This window comes from Misgurnus anguillicaudatus, chromosome 9 (genome assembly GCF_027580225.2).
Source record: "Misgurnus anguillicaudatus chromosome 9, ASM2758022v2, whole genome shotgun sequence".
Classification (NCBI taxonomy): Eukaryota; Metazoa; Chordata; class Actinopteri; order Cypriniformes; family Cobitidae; genus Misgurnus; species Misgurnus anguillicaudatus.
Window position 1 is genome coordinate 25,335,340 of NC_073345.2, and position 22,510 is coordinate 25,357,849.

General features: G+C 39.3%; 2 protein-coding genes across 3 annotated transcripts in view; one reads left to right on the forward strand and one right to left on the reverse strand.

Moving 5' to 3' along the window:
- The window catches only part of mmp11b (matrix metallopeptidase 11b), a 28,558-nt gene extending 25,958 nt beyond the window's left edge, over nucleotides 1-2,600 (forward strand). The window contains exon 8 of the mRNA XM_055180893.2: nucleotides 1,213-2,600. Coding sequence (XP_055036868.2) covers nucleotides 1,213-1,340 — 128 coding nt within the window. The 3' untranslated portion in view covers nucleotides 1,341-2,600. The remainder of the gene's footprint in view (nucleotides 1-1,212) is intronic.
- A 6,531-nt stretch (nucleotides 2,601-9,131) lies between these two features.
- Nucleotides 9,132-20,780, reverse strand: smarcb1b (SWI/SNF related BAF chromatin remodeling complex subunit B1b). Of its 2 annotated transcripts, none has more exons than XM_055180851.2 (9): nucleotides 20,623-20,780; nucleotides 20,132-20,243; nucleotides 19,875-19,983; nucleotides 17,946-18,083; nucleotides 16,872-16,999; nucleotides 16,552-16,718; nucleotides 15,400-15,590; nucleotides 9,802-9,933; nucleotides 9,132-9,570 (listed from the first exon to the last, which is right to left on the reverse strand). In XM_055180851.2, exons 1-9 carry the CDS (start codon nucleotides 20,704-20,706, stop codon nucleotides 9,531-9,533), a joined length of 1,101 nt encoding a protein of 366 aa, XP_055036826.1. In that variant the 5' UTR covers nucleotides 20,707-20,780; the 3' UTR covers nucleotides 9,132-9,530. The 2 variants fall into 2 exon arrangements, with proteins under 2 accessions (XP_055036826.1, XP_055036825.1); XM_055180850.2 differs by having other exon boundaries at nucleotides 19,875-20,004.
- Nucleotides 20,781-22,510: the final 1,730 nt, after the last annotated feature.

Below are 22,510 nucleotides of genomic sequence, written 5' to 3' on the forward strand. Positions count from 1 at the left end.
GTTGTTGGATGTGCAAAATCATATTAGCCTTCAGTGCACAGAAATAAATTTGCATGCCCATCAGCAGCACATTTAATTGCGGCATTTTTTTAACTTCAAAAATCAACGTCATATTTAAACATTTAGCCGATTGTGCTTTTTGCAATTTCTGTGTCACTGGCGAAGGGCGTGCGCGGGCGAAGCGCACACTCTTAAAGATCAACGTAATATTAATTTTAATTTTGCCGGCTACGATTTTTGTCATGAGCGGAGGACGGAACACATACCACACACACAGAGAACAGCGACATAAAGAGAATATAAGGTATTTGGTGTTTTTCTGACGAATACAGTCAGTTTGTAAGAATATTTTTAAATGAACTATAAGATCATCAATATGAACTCTGAAGAATGAACTATTAGGCTAAACATAATTGTACACATTTCGCTTCTAAAACCGCACAGAAAACTCGACTGCCGCGACTTTCAAAGCACTTTCCATAGATTTCCATAGTTCAGAAATTAATCTCCATGCATTATTCTTTTTTTAGTGATCTATTTAAAATCACGTGAATGTTTTCTGCCTTACCAGATTAAAATGGTAGGCTATTCGTTTTTCAAATAAATCTTTTTATTTTGCTTCATGAATTTATTTTTAGTGCAAATGCGACCTGTAAAATTAAATAAACGCACTCAACTGAGTAATTTTATATAGCTACACATTATGGTATGAAAATCAAACAATCATCTAAAGGAAGGGGCCCAAAATTCTGTCTTGCATACCCCCCTTGAAACTGTTCATTGCGCCCCTGTGTGTGTGGTTCATAATTTCAAAAAAAGTGGTCTGCGCGTCGAGTGATTCTACGTGCATCATGTGTCTTGTCAAAATAAGTGCCTGCTGCAGATGCGTCTAAAGGGTTTATGATAAAAGAGACGCTTGTTTTTACCAGATACTCGCATAATCTAATGCGTAATCAGAGTTTACCTTTAAGTGAGTGTCTTGCGTGTATTTTGTGAACGTAAGTGTCTCTTTTATCATAAACAGTTTTGACGCGTGTGCAGTGGGCACTTATTTTGACAAAACACGTGATGCACATGGTTCACATGACGCAACAAACACATTTTAAAAACGCAAGCAACACACATGACACTCCGAACACTTATTTTGAATTAGCACCCCTCGGATGAGCAGACATCTGACTCTTTCTTTCTACTTTTTTTATGTGTTTTTAGGCTTTGCACACTTCTTGAGAGGAAACCAGTACTGGAAGTTTGATCCAGTGGAAGTGAAGGTACTGGAAGGTTATCCCCGTTTCACTGGGATGGATTTCTTCGGTTGCTCCGCAGCCTTGTATCGATAACCTGGCATAATCCAAAATTCATCACTGATTTCTCCTGCTTTTTTTAATACATCTAATTCCCCTGCAATCACACATGGGTAACACTGAACCAAATAAGGTCTATTAGGTTTAGAAATTTTCAGGTAGAGAGTCAGATATATTTGACAACCGGATTAAACGCTTTGCTGTCAGTTCGAGCAGGTACCGTGTATCTGCCACATTTGTATAACCCAAGGTGCTATTTTCTGTGACATGAAATGAATTGTTGATGGATGTTCTCATCTAAATATTCTCATCTTCCCAAATACTCAATGACTCTTCTCTCTCAGGAAATGCAGGAAACTCTGGCTTTAAATATTTTACATATGTGTAGTTGATTATTTATTGTGTGTATATTTTGTTGGCAGTATTGATAGTGTTAGGACAGTGTAACAGCCATTCTTATTGAGTAGTACTCCAAATTTTAAAGAATCAAAGGAATGTTCTGGTTTCCTAAAGTGTCAACAGCAGTTGGAAAATAATTTTGGCCACATCCATATTTCTTCTCATATCAGCAGTTTTAGTTTGTGAGCACTTTTGGTACAAATATAGATGCTAAGAATGAGAACGTACCTCATACATTATAGTATTCTTAACATTAACAACTGCTTTTAATATTTCATTGCTGAGTTATTCATTACAGTCAATAACAACAACAACAAGGATAAACCACACCGGTGTTGAGGTCACTGCTGACACTGCTGTGGGTTTTGTTGTTTTTTATAGTAGTTGTTATATTCATGAAGCCTCTGATGTAGCAATAAAGGTGTTAACTGGTCATTAGTTCTCAGACTACCATTTATTTTGGACTTTCTAAAGCTGAATTGTATTTGGGGAAACATTGAAGTGCCTGAACTATATGGTGATATAAAACAACAATTCATGATGAACTTTGAACATTAGAATTAATTTATATAATAAGTCTGAAAGACCTGTTCATGAATATTCATAATGTATATGTTACAGTGCAGGTCACTGATGCAATTGTTTGAGTCTCTTACCATATCATGTTGAATCATTACAATAAACGTTCTGCATTGTGGGGATATTGAGGTAAAGAATCATTTTGGTTCTCACAAAGCACTGGTAATAATTTGCTTTTAATTCACTGTTTTATATATATGTGTGTCATGTATCCAGTTGTTTTTCATGTTATTGTTTTTAATGATTCATTTACTGTGTACATTTTTTGTTAAAAGGATTTTGTTATATTTTCAGCTCCAATAAAAGCGTCTCTTTGTTTATTGTGTTCTGTCGAACTATTGTTTGAGAAACAATTGATGATCATAACATTCAAAGGCTCTTGAATACAATGTGTTATGTGTTTCTTCTTGCCCTTTAAATTCCTCAGTGGGTTGATTTTTTTTAAAGGTCACGTTCTTTCTGATCCCATTTTTGAAACCCTAGTTAGTATGTAATGTTGCTAATATATTAGCATAAATAATACCTACAAAATGATAAAGCTCAAAGTTGAGTCACTGCAAGGCGATATATTTTCTTTAACCAAATTCCCCTTTCAAAGCCTACAACGAATGCCGGTTTGGACTTCCCAATTTAATGACGTAAGTAGAATAGTTTTTTGACTCAGATCCGCCCACAGGAATAAGGTCAGTCGCCAGCTAAGCTAACGGCAAGCTAAGCTGCTATCGAATCACAACACACTTAACAAACTACACAATCAGAAATCGTTATGTATTTCTGAAGGAGGGACTTCATAGAACAAGGAAGACATCAGCCCGTTTTTAGGACAGTGAAAACAGTGGTATACAGATTTTGTGTGAAAAATACCACGTTTTTTTACACACTAAACATGAACACATGTTATATTGCGCAACGTAAACACAATCAAAGCTTCAAAAACACAGAAAGAAAGGGACCTTTAACATGATCATTCATTTTAGGTTTCTTGCATATTTTTTGCTGAGACCCAGACTTTTTTCTAGAGAAAAAAAATCAACAATAAGATAAATATATATGAATAAATATTATTGTTAAAATTTAAAATAAAATATTGTTAATAAAATTAAGTACCATGTTTTCCGGACTATAAGTCGCACTTTTTTCATAGTTTGGCGGGTCCTGGACCTTATAGTCGGGTGCGACTTATACGTCAAAATTATTTCATATGAACCAAAAGAAACCATTACCGTCTACAGCCGCGAGGGTCCGCTCTATGCTGCTCCTGTATTTATGTAATTCAATAGATTCAGTGATGCAGAATGACTTCGGGACCTTTTTGAACTTGATTTGGCTTTTCGCGTTAATTTTGCCTATTCAGCCACTCAGGTATTTTCTGTATGCTATTGTCTATCGTGTATGTTACTTTAACATGGACACCTATTCAGCCTGCTGTTCTTTGCTGTTGTTTAGTTGAATAACTTGCCTTTCCAGATTAAATGTCTGTTCTTCCTCTTGGATTTTGTGATCATTTTCTAAATAAACGCGATGCATAGTCCAGTGCGACCTATGTTTTTTCATCTTTAAAACGCATTTATGACTGATGCAACTTATACTCCTGAGCGACTCATAGTCCGGAAAATACAATAATACTTTTTTATGTTAAAGGAAAACCGTTTTTTCTACTCGGCGCGCAGTAACATCATCACTCCTGACTACTCCCCCTCTTGCTCAAACTTTCGTCAATATTACTTCCGTCAAACGAGGTTGAAGTGCGTATTTTGTGCCACCATACTTACTTGTGTAACTACTCATGTAACAGTCTTTAAATAAAACATGGAAGTGTTTGGTGGCTTCTCATTTGTTTGGATCCTAAGGAATGAATGGGGCTAGGCTAAATGCTAACACATTTACGATGTGCTGTAAAAAGATTAAGTGCACGCATTGAAAACATAGTATGTATTAATTCATCTAAGTTGAGGTAAGAACTAGTAAAATATTAAAAAACGGTGGTGTTTTCCTTTAACCTTTATTTTTACATATTGCATTTTTTCACTTTGGCATATTTCCACAACCAACAATTTTACATTTTAAAAAGTTTGTCTAAAGAAAAATATAACGGAGATAAATACATTGTGGTAAAAAGATTCATGACTTAAAAAATACAACGCATTTTAATTGTCTAAAAGGGCCTAATTAAAGAAACATGGTAGAAGTGAGAAAGACCCCAAATCGTAGCTACCCTTCCGTTTTTCCCGGGGTTCTCCCATATTTTACCATTCTATTATCCCTTTTAAATATTTTCCAGTATTTCTCCTGTAGTTTTAAACTTTTTATAAAATAATCCTGACCGTATTTGATATGTTTGCTACATTCGCATCAGTAAAACAGGTGGCAGTATACAAAGCATTAGCTGTGTTGGGGTTATTTTCAAATCCCAAAGTTAATAGGTATTGTCTCCATGTGTCCTCATTGCTCTGGTTCTTATATGTGACCCAACCTGTAAAAACCTCTCTTAAATCTTTTTTTCCTGTTTACTACATAAAATCAAGTTTAATAGGAAAGGTTATTTTCACATCAAACACTGAAGTCGAATGCAATATGAATACTGATTTTGGCTGATATTTGTAAGTGGCTGATAAAAATGCCTAATAAACAACAACAACTCAAGAACACTGGTGCACAATTAGTGTTTCTGAATTTTTTACATGCCATTATTAAATTGTATTATAAATGAAATTAATCTGGTCATCAGACACTCTCTTAAAATATCATGCTGCTGAAAAACACATATCAGTCAACTACTGACATTACAAGCCTATGTGACCCAGTCTGTAAAAAACCCAACCCGGTCTGTGAATATATTGGTATACAATATAATCTTGGTATCTTTAATATTTACTGAGTATTGATACGTCAAAGATTGAAATCAATGGTAATTGAATTATGAGACTTAAGTCTGAATTTAACAGACAGGGTCACACATGTTCTACCGAAGATCTCGAGGTGGAAATAAAAGCCGGCTGTTTGGCAGGCTTTCTTATATAGTCGATTACAGAATCATGTTGGCTCGTCCTGTTTTCAAACTGTGATTTTCTCTCGTCATCTATCAAACAAAGAAACACCCGTGTAACACAATGACATTCAAACATTGACATCATTGCAGTTCTGTTTTATCTGTATGCAGCATCTGTTGAGAGAATGTGATACCATCACTACTGCATTCTGCAGAATTTCACTTTAGTAACTACAGATGTTGGGTAAGAGAAACTCAAATCCTTGTGTTATCAATTAAGAAACAGAAGATTCATAATTGTGTGCATACTGGAAAGTCATTTGAGTTTACCAAGTTTTCTTCACCAAAAAAACAAAAACAAAAAACAAACACTTATGTAAATATTGTTTTTTAAGGAAGCTCTCAGAAATGCAATATCTAATTGTTTTAATGCCATTTTTATATCTGGAGTTTTGAGATTTACCTAATTTTAATTCAATTCAAATTTATTTCACTAGCTTTGCCCAGGCAGCAAACAAATCTGGCCCAGACTTGGCATTCATCTGGCACTGGCATACAGCATGTGGGCCAAACATGGCTCTGGTTTGGCAGTCTGGGCACTGGGTTAAATGCGGCACCCAAGACATAGGCCAGATGTCAAATGGAGTATTTGGCCCAATGTCAAATATAGATATGTATGGCCGAACTTGAGCCACAAAAAATATTTTTGAGTAAAATCCCAACGTTTTCCCATACAGAAATTATTCACATTATGTGAAACACTGTCAAATATATTTTTAAAATGCATAACATAAAGCTCATATTGCACATTAATTACGTGTTTACATGTGAAATTATTTTCATGCCTCATATATGATATTATGCATATAACCTAGCATCTACCCAGAACACCCCAGCAACCATCTAGTAAGGCTCTGAGCACCTTAGCAACACAATGGCGAGGTTCAAATCAAGATGTTTCTTGCATGAAGACCTCTATGACATTGTTTCATGTCTTTATGGCCAATGCCAGACACTGTGCCAGACAAAATGCTTTTACAAACACACACATGTACCTCTTGTTGTAAAACACATGTCTGGATTTTGAACTTGAAGAGGGACGTCTACCTTTAGGGTAAAGCAAGTCTGCACTGGTTTAACCACAAGCATGCGCACACAGTTGACCCGATCGACCCCACAGTACTTCTCTCATTAAATAAAAAAGCTGATTTCATCCTCACATCAATCAAAGAGAACAGTGCAGGCTTTCCAATGTGCAATTTTACATGAAAAAAAGAACTCAAAGAAAGCAATTAAAGACAATGAGCTTTGCTTGGTAGTTTTAGAATTTCAAGGAAGATGTAAAAATGCTGGGTTGCTTCAATCTATGGTTGGGTTAAATGAACCTAAAATATCCATATTTGACCGAAGCATGGGTTGATGCAACTCAGCGGCAGCGCACACACATATCAATATAACTTTAATGTGCAATCCAAGCAGTTTAATTGACATCCAGTTTTATCTGGTTTTACATTCCATTCGTACAAGTAGATATTCTAAGAGTTTGGTTATCACTAAACATCTAGTAAACGGCATGTTCACTTCGTTGTATGTTTGTGCTAACTTTAAGAGGTTTATAAACTTTAAGCAGGTCAACATTCTTTCATTATTCCCCATTACAGTTGCACATCAACAGGTCTTAAAGGAAAACATCACAGTTTTTCAATATTTTATTATGTTCTTACCTCAACTTAGACAAATACATACATACCTATCTTTTTTCAATGCATGCACTTAATACAACACCTCGTGAACGCGTCAGCACCCCGCCTAGCCCCATTCATTCCTATGGCTCCAAAAAGGGATGAATTTAGAAGCCACCAAACACTTCCATGTTTTCCCTATTTAAAGACTGTTACATATGTAGTTACACGAGTAAGTATGGCAGCACAAAACAACACTTTTGTTTGTAGCCATAGGAATGAATGGGGCTAGGCTAAATGCTAACACGTTCAAGATATGCTGTACAAAGATTAAAAGTGCACGCATTGAAAAAGATAGATATGTATTAAAGGCAGGGCAGGAATTATCTAAAAAACTTTTTTACAAATTTGTTTAAACTGTCTTTATATACCAATACATAATTGAAATGTAAGTACTCTGAAAAAGAGAGTATAAAACGCGAGTGTCTGTAGACCTCTCACGACGTTTTAAACACAGCTAATTATTTCCATTCGGGACGAATCAAATGATTGGCTTGCGCGACCATGGCACCACCCCTGTTGCTTCGGGATCTGCCCACATATGCGCACACCCAATTGATTTGAATGTGCACGAGGCACTCTAGGAAGAGCAAAAGTATGGCAGAGAAAGAGCATTTAGAACTCACAGTACCTGCATATCCAGTCAGCCAAGGCAAACGAGGCAAAAAAAAAGGAATAAACGAAGAAATCAAACGAGAGTAAATATCGCGTGGCTTTTCCTCGAGTCGACGATGCAGTAGCGGTATTGTCTCCGGAGTGTAGTCCTCATCAGAGTCAACAATGCTTTCATCATGGAAACTCTTACATGCAAAACACCGTATATGTTATGAATCTTCCACGAAATTCACCTTCATCACAGTGTAACTGATGGTAATAAAAAAACTTGTATCAATGCAATCTGTTTTTAGCTTTGTCTTATAAATATAACTAGCTTATTTGTTACCGAATCAAACTAAATATATTTTAAACTTTACCAGTATCGATATACTAGCTTAATAGTGAGTACTAAAAGCCATCCTATTTGTTTATATAGTGATAAAGTTAGGTGTACTATTATTACATGTGATTGTTACTACATCATGCACCGCGCTCCTTCCTCTCTGCAGAGCCGATCAGCGTCGCGTGTTCATGTGTTTTGGGGGCGTGGCTTTAGAAGAAACCCAAAAGGGAGGGGGTGGAGTGAATGGAAAAATTAGCTGTGTTTAAAACAGTCGTGAGAGGTCTATAGACACTCGATTTTATACTCTTTTTTCAGAGTACTTACATTTTAATTATGTACTGGTATATAAAGACAGTTTAAACAAATTTGTAAAAAAGTTTTTTTTAGATAATTCCTGCCTTTAACAAATAAAAATCTGCGATAGTTACTGTGCACAAGAAAAATGCACATCAGGGAAACAATTCTGTTTCTACTGTATTTCCATTACTTTTTATTGTACCACCAATTGCACGCGCTGTGATAGACTGCCAGAGGATTATGGGAATATATAATCTATCACAGGCATCAGCTAATGAGGGCTTTCTGGGTTTCGACTGAACTGCTTCCAGTTTCCATACACATTAAAGATGCAACATCTCACATTTCAAAGGAACAACTCTGAAAACCGCAGCGCTTGGTACTTCTTGCATGACGTATGTTGTTAAGAGGACAGATTTAGGCTACAGCTGATGAGGTAATGTAAAAAAAACTTAATATAAAACTGAAGGAGACCTCAGCTGAACGCTAAAATTACTTCCCATAACTAATATTGGAAACTTAATCGGTGGTTACACAAAAGTACACCATTTCTTTACCTAAGGGTTTCTATTGCGTTTAAGCTGCAAATTTGCATGACTTTTATAATATAAAGAAAAATAAAAAAACAACTCCAATTATTTTGAGCTAAATATAACTAGAAAAAATATGTATCCGTTTTAGGCAAATAAAATAAATAGGTATTTTACATGGTGGTATGCTTTAAAAAATACAAATTTGTACCTCACAGGTAAATATTGGTCACTCACAGGTACATATCTGCACCTAAATGTTAAGACCTTTTCAAACGGTACTGTCCCAATGACAGCTTTTATACCTTAGTGACAGTGTAAGATAAAAAAAAAAAACTCAAAATAAACTGCTTACAATTGGTCATTTCCTTTATTTTTATAAAAAAGCAAGTCAAGTTTATAGTATGCATTAGCACCTTTGACGAAAAACACAATACTCATTCAAACATTTGCAATATTGCCCTGTTCTTTTAACCAGAGTAAATTAACAGTCTATTTGTAACTGGAGTCCAGAGAAATTGCAGTGACAAGCAAACTACTAAGATCTGACCCATGATCAGTGAAGTCCAAACTGCTCATGAGAGCAAAGGCCCAGTGTTTGGAGTGTAATGCTGTTGAGGGATGAGGTGATCAGAAGGCCAGAGGAATGTTATCTAGGATGTGTGCGTCTGTGCAAAAGCCTCCAGCAACCCTGAGGCTCTTATATAGACTTAAGCTTATCGAGTGGCAGAACCAGGAATGCCCTTTTCTCTACCAGGCGGGGGCGGTGTTGGCAAGTCGTCGCATACGCCTGTAAAATCAGAAAGCCATATTGCTCATTTGTAAGCAGAAGGTAGCCACATTGTCAACATTTCTGAATTTCACTATATATATATATATATATATATATATATATATATATATATATATATATATATATATATATATATATATATAGTAACTAACTATGATTAATTCTAACTAAGACTAACTATATGAGATAAGCAGCCACTCATGTTCCAAATGTGCACATCTTTCTCACCTTGTATTTCTGTCCTGATCTCTGATTTTCTTCTCCATCTCTGCATCTGTCAGTGTCTCCAACAGAGGACACCACTGGTCGGCATCGCCTGTGTTCCGAATGCCAATCTCTACCGTTGGTAATGGGTTCTCACTACAGGAAGTGACATCAAAACAACATGAAATCAGAAATGGACAACAGCGCAACTTAAACACAATGGAAGATGTTTCCATGATGACCCTACATAAGGCATAAAAGTGATGAATAAAACATTTAGCTTTTAAAACTGTTTTTTTTTTTTCAAAACAAATTTCCTCTTTTTTCTTATTATTATAACAGATGAATAAAACCATGACAAACAGCACATGCAGAGAATAACAAAACCTCTGCCTGTAACTGGAGATGCGGTTATCTTTAATTTCTGTTATTTCTGTATACTGTGTTATACACATGATCAGCTTTATACTTGTGTCCTTTTTAGAAGAAAAATGGCATTAGACATTAACAACAAAAAAACAATGTCAACATTAAGGGAGAAGCCCTGCAAAAATAGCTAAAAGAAAAATAAGAGATGAAAGTACTCAGCTTCCCAGGGTATGAAACGGGGTAAGAAGGGAGAGAAGATCAAGAAATTTTGAAGTATATTGACCTGAAATCAGACCTATTGGAAAAGACAGTGGAAGAAGCAAACAATTAGAAGATTAGAGCAAAGCAAAAAAGCAATGAAGTTAATTTGAGCAAATAAACATATAATTGTTGTCACAACAACAAAATGGACAACAAAGCCATTTTACCATGGCTCTATGGGCAGCGTGATCTACAGGCAGTATTGCCTACAAAATGTATGATCTACAGACAGCAGGGTCTACAGAACGTATGGCCTACAGACAGAGTGATCTACAGACAGCAGGGCCTACAGAACGTATGGCCTACAGACAGCAGGGACTACAGACAGAGTGATCTATAGACAGCGTGAACTATAGACAGCAGGGCCTACAGAGAGCAGGGCCTACAGACAGCAGGGCCTACAGAACGTATGCCCTACAGACAGAGTGATCTACAGACAGCAGGGCCTACAGACAGCAGGGCCTACAGACAGAGTGATCTATAGACAGCAGGGCCTACAGACAGAGTGATCTATAGACAGCAGGGCCTACAGACAGAAGTGCCTACAGACAGCAGGGCCTACAGACAGAGTGATATACAGACAGAGTGATCTATAGACAGCAGGGCCTACAGAGAGCAGGGCCTACAGAACGTATGACCTACAGACAGCAGGAACTACAGACAGCAGGACCTACAGACAGAGTGAGTGATCTATAGACAGCAGGGCCTACAGAGAGCAGGGCCTACAGACAGCAGGGCCTACAGACAGCAGGGCCTACAGAACGTATGCCCTACAGACAGAGTGATCTACAGACAGCAGGATCTACAGACAGCAGGATCTACAGAGAGCAGGGCCTACAGACAGCAGGGCCTACAGACAGAGTGATATACAGACAGAGTGATATACAGACAGCAGGGCCTACAGACAGCAGGGCCTACAGACAGCAGGGCCTACAGACAGAGTGATCTATAGACAGCAGGGCCTACAGAACGTATGGCCTACAGACAGCAGGGCCTACAGACAGCAGGGCCTACAGACAGAGTGAGTGATCTATAGACAGCAGGGCCTACAGACAGCAGGGCCTACAGACAGCAGGGCCTACAGAACGTATGCCCTACAGACAGAGTGATCTACAGACAGCGGGATCTACAGACAGCAGGGCCTACAGACAGCAGGGCCTACAGACAGCAGGGCCTACAGACAGAGTGATCTATAGACAGCAGGGCCTACAGACAGAAGTGCCTACAGACAGAAGGGCATACAGACAGAAGGGCATACAGACAGAGTGATATACAGACAGAGTGATCTATAGACAGCAGGGCCTACAGAGAGCAGGGCCTACAGAACGTATGACCTACAGACAGCAGGAACTACAGACAGCAGGACCTACAGACAGAGTGAGTGATCTATAGACAGCAGGGCCTACAGACAGCAGGGCCTACAGACAGAGTGATATACAGACAGAGTGATATACAGACAGAGTGATCTATAGACAGCAGGGCCTACAGAGAGCAGGGCCTACAGAACGCATGACCTACAGACAGCAGGACCTACAGACAGCAGGGCCTACAGACAGCAGGGCCTACAGATAGAGTGAGTGATCTATAGACAGCAGGGCCTACAGAGAGCAGGGCCTACAGAGAGCAGGGCCTACAGACAGCAGGGCCTACAGAACGTATGCCCTACAGACAGAGTGATCTACAGACAGCAGGATCTACAGACAGCAGGATCTACAGAGAGCAGGGCCTACAGACAGCAGGGCCTACAGACAGAGTGATATACAGACAGAGTGATATACAGACAGCAGGGCCTACAGAGAGCAGGGCCTACAGATAGCAGGGCCTACAGACAGAGTGATATACAGACAGAGTGATCTATAGACAGCAGGGCCTACAGACAGAGTGAGTGATCTATAGACAGCAGGGCCTACAGAGAGCAGGGCCTACAAACAGCAGGGCCTACAGAACGTATGCCCTACAGACAGAGTGATCTATAGACAGCAGGGCCTACAGACAGCAGGGCCTACAGACAGCAGGGCCTACAGACAGAGTGATCTATAGACAGCAGGGCCTACAGACAGAACAGCAGGGCCTACAGACAGCAGGGCCTACAGACAGCAGGGCCTACAGACAGAGTGAGTGATCTATAGACAGCAGGGCCTACAGAGAGCAGGGCCTACAGAACGTATGACCTACAGACAGCAGGGCCTACAGACAGCAGGACCTACAGACAGAGTGAGTGATCTATAGACAGCAGGGCCTACAGAGAGCAGGGCCTACAGACAGACAGAGGGAGTGATATACAGCCAGAATGGCCTACAGACAGCAGGACCTACAGACAGCAGGGCCTACAGACAGCAGGGCCTACAGAGAGCAGGGCCTACAGAGAGCAGGGCCTACAGACAGCAGGACCTACAGACAGAGTGATATACAGACAGAGTGATCTATAGACAGAGTGATCTATAGACAGCAGGGCCTACAGAGAGCAGGGCATACAGAACGTATGACCTACAGACAGCAGGACCTACAGACAGCAGGTCCTCCAGACAGAGTAAGTTAACTATAGAAAGAAGGGCCTACAGAGAGCAGGGCCTACAGAGAGCAGGGCCTACAGACAGAGTGATCTATGGACAGAGTGAGTGATCTATAGACAGAGTGATCTATAGAGAGCAGGGCCTACAAAGAGCAGGGCCTACAGACAGCAGGGCCTACAGACAGAGTGATATACAAACAGAGTGATATATAGACAGCAGAGCCTACAGAGAGCAGGGCCTACAGAACGTATGACCAACAGAACATATATATATTCCCATCTTTCAAAAAGTAACGGTCGGTTTGCAGGCCATGCAAGATCAAAGCAGAACAATGAAACATTATACATAAACATAATATCTAATAGATACGAACGTATGACCTACAGACAGCAGGACCTACAGACAGCAGGGCCTACAGACAGAGTGAGTGATCTATAGACAGCAGGGCCTACAGAGAGCAGGGCCTACAAACAGCAGGGCCTACAGAACGTATGCCCTACAGACAGAGTGATCTACAGACAGCAGGGCCTACAGAGAGCAGGGCCTACAGACAGCAGGGCCTACAGACAGAGTGATCTATAGACAGCAGGGCCTACAGAGAGCAGTGCCTACAGAGAGCAGGGCCTACAGAGAGCAGGGCCTACAGACAGAGTGATATACAGACAGAGTGATCTATAGACAGCAGGGCCTACAGAGAGCAGGGCCTACAGAACGTATGACCTACAGACAGCAGGAACTACAGACAGCAGGACCTACAGACAGAGTGAGTGATCTATAGACAGCAGGGCCTACAGAGAGCAGGGCCTACAGACAGAGTGATATACAGACAGAGTGATATACAGACAGAGTGATCTATAGACAGCAGGGCCTACAGACAGCAGGGCCTACAGAACGTATGGCCTACAGACAGCAGGGCCTACAGAACGTATGGCCTACAGACAGCAGGGCCTACAGACAGCAGGACCTACAGACAGAGTGATCTACAGACAGAGTGATATACAGACAGAGTGATCTATAGACAGCAGGGCCTACAGAGAGCAGGGCATACAGAACGTATGACCTACAGACAGCAGGACCTACAGACAGCAGGGCCTCCAGACAGAGTAAGTGATCTATAGACAGCAGGGCCTACAGAGAGCAGGGCCTACAGACAGCAGGACCTACAGACAGAGTGATCTATAGACAGAGTGAGTGATCTATAGACAGAGTGATCTATAGAGAGCAGGGCCTACAAAGAGCAGGGCCTACAGACAGCAGGGCCTACAGACAGAGTGATATACAAACAGAGTGATATATAGACAGCAGAGCCTACAGAGAGCAGGGCCTACAGAACGTATGACCAACAGAACATATATATATTCCCATCTCTCAAAAGGTAACGGTCGGTTTGCAGGCCATGCAAGATCAAAGCAGAACAATGAAACATTATACATAAACATAATATCTAATAGAATTGTGCTGTAAAGGGAAAGAAACTAAACAACTGAAATGAACATAAAACAACCAGCTAAGTAAAAACAGAAAACAAACTTTAGGGCATAATGAAGAAAAAAGAGTGCCTGCTTGCTGTTTGACAAATAAAGGCGATTGAGAGGAACAAGCGGATGGTCCAGACCGCACTAAAGATGGTCTCAATTTAGTGGCATGAAAAGATCTGCTGTGTGTGTTTGTGTGTATATGACCACATAATAATTTACAATAAAGAAATCACTTGACTTGATGTGACCCTAAAATAAAGTAAATCACCTATCAAAATACCTCGAGAAACATGGCAATTCAAGGAGAAAAATGAGGAAACAGATACAAACAACAAGTGCAATACAAACAAACTAAACATAAATATCCCATGCAAGATCCCCAACACAAAAATGTGAGACCATAGATCACAACAAGATAAACAGCTGGAATAAATATAGACTAAACAGGCTATTGACTTATTTCATTTTATCTTGTTCGTAGGTGTTGAAGCTTTTAATCATACACTTCAATTCGGGTTGAAAGACCAACAATATCAACAGTCCAACCACATTTGAACATTGATCTGAACACATGACTCTAAACACCTCTCTCATTGGTCAAAGTTGTTATCTCGACTTATCACAATCGGAGGTCCATAGGGTTTAAAAAAAGAACTTTACTGCACTAAATGTCATTTTAATTTCAAAATCACCTGCGTGGGTAACTAAATAGCGAGGCTTTGGTGGTTCACACATCTATAAAGTCTGAAAACCCTGCACCACATAGAAAACAGATAACCACAGATAGATCTTACGATTTACATATAAGAGTCACATATAAATCAAATGACAATGATTTTGAAAAAAAAAGTATGACTCCAAAAGACCTCTAAAATTAATACAGTGGGAGGTGGGGTTGATATTATAGAGAGAGACTTCTATTATTCTAGGTATCATCTGATTGGACAAAAATCTACTCGACATCAGTCAGTTGTATGTCTATGTATACGAATGACACCTACCTGAAGGCGTACGTCCTCTGGTGCCAGCTGAGCTGTCCTCGGATACTGTAGGCGATGGTGGTGACGAACTCTCCTCCGAGACCCAGCTCAGAGCAGAGCTTCAAAGCAAACGTTTCCGGTGAGTTCTCCTTCTCTGACATGTCCCACTCGAACTGGTCCACGAGAGAGATGTTCCCCACGTGGATGTTTAGCTGGAAAACACAAACACAGTTGAACACTGAATTTTTGGTTGAACTAATTTTTGGCAATTTGAAATGACTCGAGCTTTGTGACATGGTGCATTATCCTGCTGGAAGTAGCCATCAGAGGATGGGTAGATGGTGGTCATAAAGGGATGGACATGGTCAGAAACAATGCTCAGGTAGACCGTGGCATTTAAACAATGCCTAACTAACTAAAGTGTGCCAAGAAAACATCCCCCACACCATTACACCACCACCAGCAGCCTGCACAGTGGTACAAGGCATGATGGATCCATGTTCTCTTTCTGTTTACGCCAAAATTCTGACTCTACCCTCTGAATGTCTCAACAGAAATCGAGACTCATCAGACCAGGCAACATTTTTCCAGTCTTCAACTGTCCAATTTTGGTGAGCTCGTGCAAATTGAAACCTTTTTTTCTATTTGTAGTGGAGATGAGTGGTACCCGGTGGGATCTTCTGCTGTTGTAGCCCATCCGACTCAAGGTTGTGCGTGTTGTGGCTTCACAAATGCTTTGCTGCATACCTCGGTTGTAACGAGTGGTTATTTCAGTTAAAGTTGCTCTTCTATCAGCTTGAATCAGTCGGCCCATTCTCCTCTGACCTCTAGCATCAACAAGGCATTTTCACCCACAAAAAACTGGATGTTTTTCCCTTTTCACACCATTCTTTGTAAACCCTAGAAATGGTTGTGCGTGAAAATCCCAGTAACTGAGCAGATTGTTAAATATTTAGACCGGTCCCGTCTGGCACCAACAACCATGCCACGCTCAAAATTGCTTAAATCACCCGACCTAAAGCTCCATAATATACATGTGTGAGTTTATCAATATTTTACAATGGCTTAAAAAGCTGCTCCTCAAATCAGAATTTAGATTCAACCAATTCAGAATACTATAAGCCATATTTACAGTAAGATCTATTTCCACACTATTGGATGCCAGGGACACACCTTGATAATGACCCTCTGGTCTGATTGCTCATCCAGAATGCTGTCGGTGGGATAGGATTCAATCTGCTGCCTAATGGCAGAGGCGATGGCAGGGACGAACGCAAGAGGGTTCAGGTCCAAGTCATCACACAAGATCTCAGCAAACATCTCCGGTGTCATGAGCTTCTCTGGAGACACATAACCAAATGCACTTTTATCAAATTTACTTCTTCTGTGTCACATTTATTAAGAGTGATACTATCACATTTTGTGTTCAAAGAAAGTCAGTCAAGCTTAAGAACAGTATGAGTAATAAGAAAAAAACTCTCGGTCTCTTTTACCGTTCATGTTCCAGGTGAAGGCATCTCTGAGTTTCTGCCCATCGATCTCCATATCCAGGCGGATGGGCACCAGGACCTCTGGCTGGGAAGCATTTTCATGGATAACTGCAGGGTCATGGTCATCAAAACTATGCATTGAAGAAAAGAAACGCACAAATACACAACATCATTACTCAGCACCATGTGTACAACATGTGCCAATAAACTCCAAGCAAGTTCTTTAAATCTAAACAACACCCCAGATGATTCTCATTCCATATCCTGCAAGAACTCATCAAACCTTTCATAAAACGTCAAAAGCATGCAGTTGACGTGTTTATCATCATATGTGTAAGATTATGTGAGAGGTGTAAAATATTGGTCTTGTAAGTAATGACAGAAAAATGAATCATTAGATGATGTTTTGGACATTGCTTGAAAGCAACAGCTGGTTGGCAGTATTCCCGTGCAAACCAACTGCTGACATTTACCACAGCCTTCAGAGGAGACTGTGTTGCAAGGACCATTAGAGTTTATACTCAAGGAGGACAGTCTTTTAACATGAGAAGACTTGGGAGTCAGCTGAGGACCTAAAACCACAATTCCATCTGGCCAAGTTTGTTTGTTTAAAACATTACGTTTTCGGAGTGCACCTGAGGTTATCTCCACTCAAGTGGGAGGTAAGGAAGATGAATCTCAACAACACGTCCAAAGAAAAATGAGCCTGTTAAGGGCATTTGCTTTTCGTAACATCATCAGATACGATTCTGTCAGTGAGAAACGTGACCTTAAGGAATCTCACAGTCAGCACTCCAAACTGTTGTTCCATCCACTTATCTAAAACAACTCTGGGAAATATGCAGCGGAGATACGGTTTGGTTGCTTCATAAACATCCTCTGCCTTGATTTTGCCACGATAACAACATCTGTTACAATAAACAACAGCTTGAATGTTTACGCAGAGCTTTACGTTCTTTAATTAGAGTTACATTAGGCAATATGCTGAAACATGTTGACAGTCCTAACCTAAGAATTGTTTAAGTGGAACTTCCTAATTTTCGCTTATCAGGACCTGCTTATCGATCGCCATCTCACCATAACGGAAAGGTTCTTTTTTTGTCACGTCCCATTCGATTTCTGTTGATGGTGGTTGAGCAAGGCACTGCATCCAAGTGATGGGAGCTGTTTGGTAAGGTGGGAACCCACTGACTGCTCCTCTTTGCCTTCTGTTCCCTAAATGTCAAATAAAAAAGTTTTTAACAAACAGATTTTATTTTTTACCTGGCATTGACATTCATTCTGAATGTGTAGGACTCCTTTGTGAAAGCCTTACACACATTTCATAGGGGACATATCATAACAATCTGTCTTTTTTCGTGTTTAGGTGCTATAATTGGGTCCCCAGTGCTTTTATCAACCTAGAAAATGTGAAAAAAGGATCAACCCAATAAATTAGTTTTGGTAAACCATTCTCCACAAGCATGTGAAAAAATAGGTAAATGTAATTTGGCTGCCCTTGTGATATCAGTAGGGGATAATACCGCCCCTTAATCTGCACTATCCAACCACACCACTGCCAATTAGTGCAGAGATCAGCTCATTTGCATTTTAAAGGACACACCCAAAAACGTCAAGTTTTGCTCACACCTACAAAGTAGCAATTTTAACATGTTATAATACATTATCTATATGGTATTAGGGCTGCAACGATTAATCGTGCAAATGCGCGTTTTCTCAATGAATTTTAATGAATTACAGTGAAATCCTGGCACATCCCAAAGCCAGGGGGCACTCTCGTGCAGACACTCCCTTTGTGCCACAGAAGTAGTAGCATTAAAAACGCTATTCCAGGAAATGTTTATATCACTGTTCTTCAAATTGTTTCAGGTATTTTCATGATAATAAAGTATATTTTAAATGAGTTTGTTTAACGAGTTTGTTATAAACGACTCCGACTCCTAATGATTTTAGATTGATGAGTACTTCCTACTAGGGTGGCCATTCTTGCCAGTTCCGCCGGACACGTCCCGAAATGTTTTTTCGGGTTCGTTCTCCGAAAGTCACGTTACTCGACCACATACGTCATCGCGGTTCTCACATATCAGTTTAAATACATTAGAAAATTAAGATTTATTTCTGTTAAGACATACAATCATTATAGTTTTATTTTTACCTTGAAATGTAATGGTTGCTTTTTTGAAATAGAACCTGAAATATTAAACCTTGATGACGTATGCGGCCAACCAATTCGACTTCCGGAGAACGCACCCGAAAACATGTTCGGGACGTGCCCGGAGGAACTGGCACAAATGGACACCCTACTTCCTACTGACCAAATGCTGTAGTACACGCACAAGCTGTGCATGAAACACAAAATCGATTCTGAATCGATTTCAGAGGCATTTTTAATGGGACAAGCAAATAATCGTTGCAGCCCTATATGGTATTTTGAGCTAAAACTTCACATACGTACATCTTAAAAAAGTCTTGTGAAATGTCCACTTTAAATTAAAATTTATAATAAACATTTCTAAGCACTTTTCACAGGTATGTATAGATGAAAAACAGCTTTACAGAAAATATATTTAAGGAGAAAGAAATAATAGACAACAGGAAAATTATGTGCAAAATACATAGATTGCAAAATTAATTATATTATTGCATTTTTTTAAAGATTTACATTAATAACTGTAAAAAAATTATCGCTCAAACAACAGTAGTTTTTGGAGCAAATTTTGAATTAAAATGATCAAATTAAAAACGCACTTTTGGAAGGCTGTACATGTGTTATGGGGTGCAAACATTTCGAAATGCCTCTTTCCATCCGAAAACCAGGAGATGGAAGTATAAGATGGCATTAAAAAAAAAAACTTAGTGGAGAAAGTCTTAAGATATTATTAATGTTAACTCAATCTAGTAATCGGATCACAAAACCACTGAGTCAGTTTTCAGTCTTCTTCAGAATATTAAGGCAAAATTAAACAGCAATGACAGATTACTATGGACCATTATGTGACTTCTTACCTGAGGTAAGCCGGTGGTTCTGTGCTGATGGAGATAGCCTTGTACTTCTCATCGTTCCCATCAAAGATCTCCTCACACTCGGATGCCTTCAGCAGGGTCACACTGGTGGCTAAAGTTGCGTAACCATGATCTAACACAAAGAAAACACTGCACAAACTGCTGTCCAGAAGCAGGGCTATGTGACTAGGACTAAACCTTACTCTTTACAGAGACTTTCTGGACTTGAGATATCATTTAAAAAGAAAGGAATGACTTACCGTGTGATGATGCTACAATCTTCTTTCTCTCCTCCACGGATGCGAGTCGTCTCGTTAACGACGGGTACCGTTTGTAGAGAGAGCCTCTGAACATACGAAGATAGTTGCCTACCTAAGTTACATACGAGAGCGTGCAAAACATGTTTAAAGTATAAATGCATTATCAATACGAGTTATCTTTAAAAACGTTTTGCTTTGTGCACTTTAATGCTGATACAATTGTAACGTTGTGTGCCTGAATATATAATCGCACTTCTAATCCGACTTTTATTGATCGGATAGGCACGTACTTCATTATATTGAAGAACAATGGTAATTTAAAACTTTAAGGATCATTTAATCATTCATTCATTCACTCAGTCGACTTGCACATCAGCATCGTATCAACAAAGAGAAGCAGAAGGTGGTAATATTTATGTTTATGGGATGGTCACGTGAACGCTTCCGATGTAAACCCCTGCGTGACTTCTATTATAAAACAGATGACATACCTCTGAACCGATCATATAAAAGTCCCCATCTTGCTCAAGTTGAAATTTTATTGGTTTTTGTCCAAACGTTTTACTCAACGCCATCTTTGCTAACAATGAGCGGCACGGCGCATGCGCATTACAAGAAGCGGCGATGGGGAAGAGCTCATGCAGGCCGATTCTCAATCCTCCGGAGGTCGCATATGTAGGCTGCATACGTAAAAATTGTTGTCTTATTTTAAAATATTAACAATTATAAAGTTAAATATCATTCTTAGTTGTTACAATATACGTATGACTTGCGAATGCAATGCTCAGTTATCTTAAATAATCCAGGCTTGATTGCGTTATCAGCCTGCATGATGTGCGACCTCCGGAGGCTGCAGCCTTCCGAATAAGAAACGGCCGCAGTGAGGCGCCCAGATGCAGGCCTGCAAATCGGCCCACTGCTGGATGTTGCACTTACGGTAAAGTATGAAATTTGTATATTTTCGCGTTTTATTGTTTTTATGGTATTGTTGTTGTATGTGGTACTTTTATGAGCGACTAGACTAAGGTAATCCGTACATTTAAATCAGTTCTACTGCCACTAAGCTTGTTTGATTTTAGAGTTTTAAACATGGTGAAGGATAAATTGAACCTCAAAAGACCAAAAAGCTTTATTCTTACATTATGAGTTTCTCTGGATTTTCAATGCTTTTTTTATATTGGTCTCTCTAATCCTAATGAAATGATAAAATAATTCCTTAGATTTTTACAATTTAGTACCTGTTTGAATAGCAGCTACTTTTATTTGCTTTTGCTTAGTCATAGTTTATGAAAAATACTTGCTTTTCTGTGTTTGGGGAGTTTAAACTGTAACCACCAAGGTACAAGTATGTCTAGTAGTATGTTTTTATGCATTTTGGATTTTGCGGACTGCTGTACATGTTATCAACACTAGATGGCAATCTTGTATAAATATTCTCACACCAAACCCAAATGTAATTCTCGGGGAAGGCTGGGGATAGATGAAACACTATTTTCTCCAGTGAACATACCCCATGATATGGTTATTAATTTATTTATACGCACATATTTCAAAGTCTTGTTTACAAAATTATGAAACATTTATTGCCTACAAAAAATAGCCACACTCCATGGGGTATGTTGTCACAACTAACCTGCCTTTAAATAACCTATTATATGCTTTTCAGTTCAGTTTAAACCGGATTGTAAAACAATTATGAAACAAAAACCATTATGAAACTTTTATGTTTTTCATTTAAAATAAAAATGTACTGTAGAACAATAGCAGGGTAATGGCCACTGATGGCATAAACATACAATTTTGCAATAAGGCTATTGACTTAAAACCTTACTGAGATAAAGCCCTTGTGACAACCACCTGTAGTGATGATAACCCTTTCCTTTAAATCTTTAACCCTCATAACATTGTGCTGGCTTCGTACTCAAAGAAACCTTTAATTAATGGTTTTCTGAGCTGAAGTCTGGATGTTGTGCAAGTATTACTCTCTCTCTCTCTCTCTCTCTCTCTCTCTCTCTCTCTCTCTCTCTCTCTCTCTCTCTCTCTCTCTCTCTCAGGCACTATTGAAATTAATCTGCGATATTATAGATAAAGGTGTCAAGGCTTTATGAAAAACTGCAAAATAAGCAATGAAATGAGATGCAGGCTCATTTGCTAAGGTTCCATATTTCTCACATACAGACATTCTGTTGTAGTGGTTGAGTTATTGTGTTTTTTGTTGTTGTTATTATGTTATTATTATTGTTTAGTATGGGTCTGCATATACAGTATGAGTAAGTGCATGTGCAAGATGATTTACGTCGAAAATGAATGTTTTTCCAATTAGTCTGGCCATAATCCAGTGCTCCTGCCAGCCATAAACTTTACAGCGCGAGCTGGATT

What these genes read in the sequence shown, in the direction of transcription:
- smarcb1b (XM_055180850.2), bottom strand. Translation starts at nt 20,706, where the DNA reads ATGGCGTTGAGTAAAACGTTTGGACAAAAACCAATAAAATTTCAACTT. An exon ending in AAAAGAACCTTTCCGTTATG is followed by an intron (nt 17,000 to 17,945) that starts GTGAGATGGCGA and finishes TTCAATGCATAG; the next exon opens with TTTTGATGACCATGACCCTG. An exon ending in CAGAGGACGTACGCCTTCAG is followed by an intron (nt 9,934 to 15,399) that starts GTAGGTGTCATT and finishes CACTTCCTGTAG; the next exon opens with TGAGAACCCATTACCAACGG.